General features: G+C 60.1%; 2 protein-coding genes across 12 annotated transcripts in view; one reads left to right on the top strand and one right to left on the bottom strand.

Annotated features, from left to right (window-relative positions):
• Positions 1–14: 14 nt before the first annotated feature.
• Positions 15–8102, bottom strand: PRICKLE3 (prickle planar cell polarity protein 3). Of its 11 annotated transcripts, none has more exons than XM_025213740.1 (10): positions 7925–8102; positions 7004–7294; positions 6185–6270; positions 5636–5844; positions 5055–5168; positions 4283–4420; positions 3706–3774; positions 3286–3472; positions 2717–2974; positions 15–2448 (listed from the first exon to the last, which is right to left on the bottom strand). In XM_025213740.1, the coding sequence occupies exons 1-10, from the start codon at positions 7972–7974 to the stop codon at positions 2006–2008; spliced, it is 1845 nt and encodes a 614-aa protein (XP_025069525.1). In that variant the 5' UTR covers positions 7975–8102; the 3' UTR covers positions 15–2005. The 11 variants fall into 11 exon arrangements, with proteins under 11 accessions (XP_025069525.1, XP_025069527.1, XP_025069526.1 ...); XM_025213738.1 differs by having other exon boundaries at positions 16–2448; positions 3706–3909; XM_025213742.1 differs by lacking the exon at positions 2717–2974 and having other exon boundaries at positions 3706–3909.
• Positions 7478–8108, top strand: part of ALAS2 (5'-aminolevulinate synthase 2) — a 6198-nt gene continuing 5567 nt past the window's right edge. Inside the window, exon 1 of the mRNA XM_006031989.3 lies at positions 7478–7540. The gene's annotated coding sequence lies outside the window, so the exon portion shown is untranslated. The remainder of the gene's footprint in view (positions 7541–8108) is intronic.

Here is an 8108-nt window from a genome sequence, read left to right as displayed (position 1 = left end):
TTCCCCACCCAAAAAATGGATACCCTGCCTTGCAAAAGGCATTTTTTTTTTTTTTTAAATCCCCCACACCATTTCTTCCCCCTAATTTTTTTTTCCTCCAATGACTACTGGAGCATTTCCCACAAAAACATTCATTTTTCCCTTTATAAAAATCAGGACAGACTCCCCTGAATAAATCCCCCTTTCACTCTTCATTAATTCATCCTACATTTCCCTGTAAAATGCGTGTGGGGGAAGATTTCAGGTTTTTCTTCCATCATTTCTCAACTTCTGGGAAATTGGAGGGTTTTCTTTCTTCTTTCCTCCCCCAAACAAAGCTCTAGGGGTTGTTCCCTGCCCCCCGCTGTCTTCCTCCATTGCTAGCATCTGCCCTTGTGCCCTGGGTTTCAGTTTCATACTAGTTAGGGGTCAGAAGGGACCTGAATAGATCATCTAGTCTAACTCCCCACCACTGGTTGGAGCACATGCTGAGATCACAACCTGACAGGTGGTTCATTCAACCTCTTTTTGAATTTACTCAAGGTAGGAACGAGGACCACTTCCCTAGGAAGGTTAAGGTAGGACAAACCCACATGGGTTGGATGAAGCAGGCTGGTGTGGGTGGGGCCCCTCACCCTCTCCAGAGTGTGGCCAGGGTGGGGGGAAGCTGCTGTGAGACCAGTTTGTCCAGTGCTGTGCCCTGGTATGAGATGGTGACAAGGAAATTGAAGTCACCTCTAAGATGCACCCAGCTCTGGGGTGATGCAGCTGGAATGGCTGTTGTTCATTATACTGAGCACACTGCCCCAGACACCTGGATGTGACCTTTTTCCACCTTCCTTGGATGCCTGGGTCCCCTGGACTCCTATGTACCCACACCCACCTCCCTGGATAGCTGGGTCCTCCAAACTCCTGGGTCCCCCTTACCCACATTTCCAGATACCTGGGCCCACCTAACCCACCTCCCTGGACACTTGTATGTCTTGCCATCTTTCATTAGCATTGCTTTTATTAGAAAGGTCATTTGTATTTTAAATTAATGCTTGAAGACTAATTTTAAAGGGGGAGGAGCCTAAACCCAGCTGACTTCACCACAGCCCAAAGTTTGGGAGTTGGGAGTTCAAAGGTCACCTTAAGAGATTAGCCAAGGGCCTAAGAGGCTGAGATCATGGAGGAGAAGGCCTTCCAACCCAAGCTGAAAGGCCAAAGGTTCACCTGTGGAGAGGATGTTCCAAAAGCCACATGGAGAATGTCAGAGTAGGAAGGTCAACCACCACACCACCATTCAAAGGTCATTAGAAAAAGGCCATCAGAGTCGAAAGGTCAAAGTGGTCAATGCACATGGGTCCCTGAGAGAGGTCCTTGAAGCACCCACAGCCATAGCAGGCAAAAGACACAGGTCAGCACCCTCCCTGGGATGCCCAGTGGTGGCCACAGTGGAAAGATCAAAGGTTATGGGGTGCACATCACCATGGCTGAGCTTAGGTCATGGTGCAAGGGTCACAAGTGGAAGTCAGATGTCAAAGTTCAAGGCCACAGGTCACGGAAGGATTCCAGGTCAAAGGTTGCAGGTGGTGGAGTGAACCAAAGTGAACAGCAAAACCAACTACCTCAGCAAAGTGCATGACTTGGGAAGGTCAGAAGACACCAAGCCCAATGATCATGTCACCGAACTTCAGAGGCTGCTCATGTTGCCCCCATGCCAGAAAGTCAGAGGTCACCACCATGAGGACAGATGTCTTTGGGACAAGGCCATAGTGCCAAACGCCTCAGAGATGGCCACCTGCAGGTCAGAGGCTGCTGCCCCACCCCAGGAAGATCAAAGGTCAAAGTGCATGGGTGGGGGGGATTTCTGGGACCCCTATGCCCACAACCCTGGACTCCTGGGTTCCCCAGACTCCTGGGACCTCCTTGCCCATTTCCCAAGGGAGCTGGCTTCCCTAGACTCCTAGGTCACCCTTTTCTGCCTCCCCAGACGCTTGGGTTCCTCCAGGGTCAAAGTGCACCAGCAAGGGCAGGTTCAGGCTCAGGCCACAATGCAGCCCTTGTTCCTTCCCTGGTGCCCCTTAGCATGGGGAGGGGGTAGGGTGCCATGAGGGTGAGACTGCAGCTGGGGGGGAAGGGGGATGGGCTCACCCATGAAGTAGCCTTCCTCTTCCTCGGAGGAAGATGATGATGAGGAGGAGAACAAGGCCCAAGGGGGCACCAAAGCTCCCAGGGACCCCCCTTGGCCTGGTGGCAGGGGAGTGGGGGAGCTCTGTCCTGCGTCCCCCCGCAAGTGCAGGGTGTTGTCAGAGTTGACCCGAGCACTCCTCCTCTGCTGCTGGGGCCAGAAGGAGCCCTCTGTCTTGCTCCCCACCCCTGCTGAGGGCTGGCAAAGGAGGGCAGAAGGGGGGTGGGCAACCCCTGAGCCCAGCTCGGGCATGGAGTGGCGGTGCAGCACCCCCCGCCGGAAGGGGCATCCGGGGCCTGTGGGGAAAGTGGGGGTTAGAGAGAGGGAAGGGGACCTTACTGCCCCTTCCCCCAGAGGTCCTTCGCTGTGTGTCTGCACACCCCCACCTAGTGTCTCAGGCTCCATGCCCATTTTCCTGCACCCCTGGGATCCTGTTACCCACCTCCCCTGACTCCTAGGTCTCTCATCACCATGTTCCTGGACATCTGGGTTCCCCAGCTCCCTGGATCCTCCATATCCACCACCCAGGACACCTGGTTCCCCTTACCCATCTCCCCAGTCTACCTGGGTCCTGCTGGCTGGCAGGGATGCTGCTGGTGCCAGTGTCAGGGGTCTCAGCCCCACCACTCCAGCTGCGGCACCCCAGGCGGGGCCCAGGGGAGGTGGCTCCGCCCCGGGCACAGGCAGGAGAGCAGTAGATCTGCCCCCCACGGGGTAGGAAGGGCAGTCCCAGCAGGGGCCGGTGGCAGCAGGCGCAGCAGAAGCAGTTGGGTGTCGCGTGCCAGTGCTGACCCTCGAAGGCCATCTGCCCCTGCTCCAGCCCTAGGGGGAGCAGATGGCAGGGGTTGTGAGGGCAGCTGAGGCCCTCTGCTACCCTCCTACTGGGTAGGAGGCTGAGGCTGAGGCCCTCCGCTATCCTCCTACCCTGTGGATTCCTGGGTCCCCATTACCCACCTCCCCAAGGAACTCAGGTGTCTGGGGAGGTGGGTAAGGGGGACACAGTAGCCCAGGAAACCCAGGTCTCTGGATTCCTGTGTTCCCCTTACCCATCTCTCTGGACACTTAGGTTCCCCAGACTCCTCGCCCACCTATCACCCTCACCAAGACACCTGGGTCCATCCCCCAGCCCGTACCGATGTGGTTGCCGCAGGTGTCACAGTACTCGGCGTATAAGGCCTGGTAGCAGGAGGCACAGTGGGGACGGCCCTGGCGCATGACATAGTGGCACCCACCCAGCGCTGCCTCACACTCCACGCAGCAGAAGTGCCCCTTGTGCCAGTGCCCCCCCTCGGCTGCTGTGCAGGTGCCTGCAAAGATCAGCTGAAAGGGCATGATGGGAGTTAAGAGGGGCACTGCCCACTGCCCCCTCCATGGTCTCAGAGCCTCCCCTTCCCCATAGCTCTGCCCCCTTTGCCTCCATCCACACCCTCAGAGCCCCACCCTCCCCATGTCCCAGAGCCACACCCCCTGCCATCCTGGCCAACAACCCCACTTCTTCATAGCCCCTCTCCCCTTCCCTGTGGCCCCACCTCCTCTCCCAAGGCCCTGCCCACCTCATCACAGGCCTGGCAGCGAGGGTGCAGGCGCTCAGCATGGTGCCGCCCGCAGTAGACCTGCCCATCCTGGTAGAAGTAGATGAGGTCGACCAGCAGCTCACAACAGGCAGCACACTGGAAGCACTGGGGGTGCCAGCAGGCCCCAAGGCCCGCCCGGGAGGCCACCACCCCTACGTCCCCGCCCCGCACCTGCTTCCCACACTGCGGTGGGGGAGGAGGGGGAGAGCTGTCAGGGAGACCCTCATGTCTGCCCCCCACGGGGGGCAGAACTTCCCACCCACAAAACCCAGGTGTCCAGGCTCCCAACCAGAACCCCAGCCCCCAATTCCCTATCCAGAGAACCCAGATGTCCAGGCTTCCCAACCCAACCCCCCCGCCCCAACTCCCTGCCCAGGCATCTGGGCTCCCAATGCGGCCCTGCTCTCATCCTCCAGCCCCCACTTCCCTCCCACGGAGGGAACCCAGGCATTCAGGAGCCCTCTATTATACTCAGCAGCTCCAACTCCAGACCTAGCTGCACCCGCTGCTCCCACAATACCCTGCAGAACCTGATACCCACCCCACCCCCCATTACCTGCTCGCAGGTGGCCCCGGTAGTGGTGACTGGGAAGATGCGGGCAATGCCGCAGCCCAGGTTCTCCCGCTTCCGCTGCTGTGCAAACAGCTTCAGTGCCTTCTTCTCCTCCTCTTTCAGCGAGGTGCAGTACTGGGCCTGTGGGCCGGAGGGGTGGTGGATGGGGGTCATTAATGCAACCAGGTCTGGGGGAGAGTGCCCAGGCAATGGCCCAGTATAACAATATACAGAGATGCAGCCAGCTCTGGAGCATCTGGGCAACAACGCCTCATACAGATGCAGCCAGCTCTGAGTTGACCAAGCGATGGCCCATTATAACAGTGCACAGAGATGCGGCCAACTCTGGGGTGACAGCCCAGTGTAACAATGCACAGATGCAGCCAGCTCTGGGATGAAACAGCTGAGTATAAAGCCTATGGGGAGGGCTGCGATGCAGCCAGTTCTGGGGAGCAACAGCTGAATATATCACCACACAGATGCAGCTAGCTCTAGGGTAGGCCAGCCAAGTATAAAGCCCATGGAGGAAGGCAGAGCAGCAGCTAGGTCTGGGGAGGAGGGGCTGGAGAACAGCAGAGTATAATGCCTCAGAGATGTGCCCCACTCTGGGGTGCAATGACCAAGCATAATGCCCATGACAGGAGGGCTCTGGGGCAGGGGGCCAGGGAACAGCTAAATATAACACTGCATGGGCCAGTTTGAGACAGGAAGTCCAGGATACTGATGGGGAGTGGTCTGATTCCTGGTCCCACCTCCCCAGGCTCTGCCCTCTCACCTCGCAGTCATGGGGGGGCAGCTGGTGCAGGAGCTGGCGGACTCGGTACCGCTCCCCAGCGCTGTTGATATAGGGTACCTTGTCCTCAGGCAGGCAGCTGAAGAACTGGTAAACCTGGGGGGGCAGGCGGAGCCAGAAGTGAGAAGGGGGTGGGGCCCGTAGCTGGAGGGCCAGATCTACGGGCTGGCCAGTCCCAGGTAGGTGGGGCCTGCTCTCTGGTGGGTGGAGCCAGTCCAAAGTAAGCGGGACCTCTTCCCAATGGGTGGAGCCAACCTCAAGTATGTGGGGCCTGCTGTCTGATGGACAGGGATGGCTTCCAGGTGAGTGGAACCTCCTCTTTAGTAGGTGGGGCCTCCTCCTTGTAAGCCTGGCCTGCCTGATAAGCATAGGTAGTCCCAGCTGGGCAGAGTGCAGAGCCAGCCCCAGGCAGGCAGAGCCTCCTTCCTAAAGATGTGGCCTATTCCTCAGTGGGCAGAGCCATCCCTAGGTAGGTACAGCCTACCCCATGGGTGGAGCCAGTCCCAGGTGGGTGGGACCTTCTACTGATGGGTGTGTCCTGCTGCCCGGTGGGTGGGGCTGACCTGCTCGGGCTTAAGCCCTGGTGGCACCCAGGTGTACTCCTCAGAGGCGCAGCCAGAATCGTCATCAGGCAGTGAGAGGCGCTGGAAGTCAGAGATGAGGCGGCCGAGTGCCTGAGCCAAGGCAGGAGGCAATGCCCGCACTGCATGCTCCTCACGCCCGCACCCACAGTGCCGGCAGCTCTTCCTGCAGGGACACGGGACCCAGGTGTCTGTGTCATGGACACACACACACCTAGGACCCAGCTGTTGAGATCTCACAGACACACCACAGGACACCACATGGAACCTAAGCATCACACACACAACACCAGGTATCTGGGTCACACAAACACACATAAGCATGGAACTGAGGCATCCAGGACACTCACGGAGACAGGAAACCCAGGTGTCCGAGACAGTCGCAAACGCATGCACACACACAAAGAGCCCAGGATCTGGGACACACATGCAAAGACATGGAACCCAGGTGTCCTGGTTTCGCTCCCATATAGGGTGCCCAGGACTGCTGGACACACCACACAAACAGAGAGGTCATAGGCATGTACTCACCTCCATCCATGCACCAGAAAGCCAGGGCACTGGTCCCCACAGGTCCCACATGGCTGCCCCCGGTCGGGGTCATCTGCATCAGGGAGCTGCCGGGACATCATGCCTCAGAGGACTATGGGTAAGTGCTGAGGACCACCTTCCCCCAGGTGGTTGTGGAACACAATGGATCAAGAGGGTGTGAGGGGGGTGTAACAAAGGGGATTCTGGGTAAAATGGCAGCCCACTGCAAGGCCATATAGGATTGCGGGTAGGAAAGAGACCAAAGGGGAGAAGACTCCAAGCAATTGTGGGTAAAAATGTGCTCCCCCTGATAATGCCCAGAGAGATTGTGGGTAGGAAACAGGTTGGGGGGGGGAACCGCAAGTAAAAATGTTCCCATGATGTCCGAGGGGATTTTGGGTTGGGAGGCTGGCATCCCACGGCATCCTGGGATATACAGGCAGGGGGGCACAGGATGGGACCCAGACGTCCAGGGACATTCCCTAAACCACAGCGTGAGGGTGGCTGGCAGGGGGAAGACCCCTCAGCATCGCTGAGGGCCCCCCACACTACCCAACCCTCCCAGCGACCTCACAGCTCCCGTCATGCTTTGCAGTGTGAATCCTGCCTCAGATGGGTTGGGGGCAGGAGCAGCGAGGGCCGAGACGGAGCAGGAGACTCCCCCCTTGCCCATGTGGGTAGGGGGCCGCGAGCCAGCCCGGGCCGGGGAAACTGAGTCAGGGTCTAAGCAGCCTCACCCCCCTCCCAGAAGCGGCAGAGAACCCAGGCGACCGCGCTCCCAACGCCCCCCCGCGCAACCCAGGCATCCGAGAGACTCACAGAGCGCGTAGAGCGACGGCGCCGGGACCCCCTTGTGAACATGGCCCCCGCGAAGCCCGGGAAGGCCCCGCCCCCGACTGTGGGCGGGGTGACCTCGGGCCTAGCTCTGCTGCCTCCTGGCGGAGGCGCGGGGCTGGGCCCGGACGCTTGTGTTCTCCGGGAGGACAACGGGGTCCGATGGGTTGAGCAGGGGCAGGCGATCCGGACTCCTGGGTTCTCTGGCGGCTGCGAGGAGTAGAGGCTGGGGCCCGGACGCCTGGGTCCTCTGAGGGCAGAGGGAGTCTTTCCCGGCTGTGGAAGGAGACTGGTGGGCGGTGTCCGGACGCCTAGGTTCTCTCCCTGTCCCCAGGCTCCCCTGGGGGTGGGGGTGGCTGCCTTATCTGGGCCCTCAGGGAGGGAACCCAGGCATCCGGGCCTGGGTGGGAGGGGCAAGGGGTGGAGATGGTCCTTATCTCTGCTCCCCGGACCCTGGGGGCCCAGTCGTGCGAGGTGAAGGGGGCTCAGTGCTGGTTGTTCGTCCTCAGTGCAGGGCAATAGGTACGGGGGTCCCGGACGCCTGGGTCCTACGGGAATGTGGGGCCTGGGAGCCCGGAGCCTGGGTCCCCTGGGGGGGGAGTGGGGGGGAGCTGGGAACCTGGACCCTGAGTTCTCGGGGGCTGGGGGGGAACTGGGAGCCCAGACGCCTGGGTTCTTTCCCAGCCCTAGGGAAACTAGTTAAAAGTAAGCAAGCCGGGGATGAGGAGCCCGGACGCCTAGGTTCGCTAAGAGGGGAGTGGGGTCTGATGGGAAGTAGAGGGGGGCTGAGGCCCCGCACGCCTGGGTTCTCTCCAGCGTTGTCTGTGACTTAGTTTCCCTCTCGCAGACTCCGGGCATCGAGCTCCCTGCCCCCGGGGTGTGGCCGCACTGCCCTTATCAACCCACTGCAGCTGGTGCGCTCGTGATACCCGGGGCGGGGCGGGGAGCCCGGCCATCTGAGTTCTCGGTGGGGCTGACGCCTGGGTCCCTCACGCCCCCCCTCTCCGCAGCACCCCCGCGATGTCCCGGCTGCTGCAGCACTGCCCGTTCCTGCGCCGGGCCCCAATCCCGATCCCAGCCTCGCTCCTGG

The sequence above is a fragment of the Alligator sinensis genome, unplaced genomic scaffold (genome assembly GCF_000455745.1).
Source record: "Alligator sinensis unplaced genomic scaffold, ASM45574v1 scaffold137_1, whole genome shotgun sequence".
Classification (NCBI taxonomy): domain Eukaryota; kingdom Metazoa; phylum Chordata; order Crocodylia; family Alligatoridae; genus Alligator; species Alligator sinensis.
The sequence above is the reverse complement of the archived record's forward strand: the minus strand, read 5'-3'. Positions and strand labels throughout refer to the sequence as shown.

Coding starts and splice junctions, on each gene's coding strand:
- PRICKLE3 (XM_025213738.1), bottom strand. CDS start 7,974: ATGGCCGGGCTCCCCGCCCCGCCCCGGGTATCACGAGCGCACCAGCTG. Junction 4,421..5,054: donor TGCCCCCCCATGACTGCGAG/GTGAGAGGGCAG, acceptor TCCGGCCCACAG/GCCCAGTACTGCACCTCGCT. Junction 2,449..2,716: donor TGCCAGCCAGCAGGACCCAG/GTAGACTGGGGA, acceptor CTTTCCCCACAG/GCCCCGGATGCCCCTTCCGG.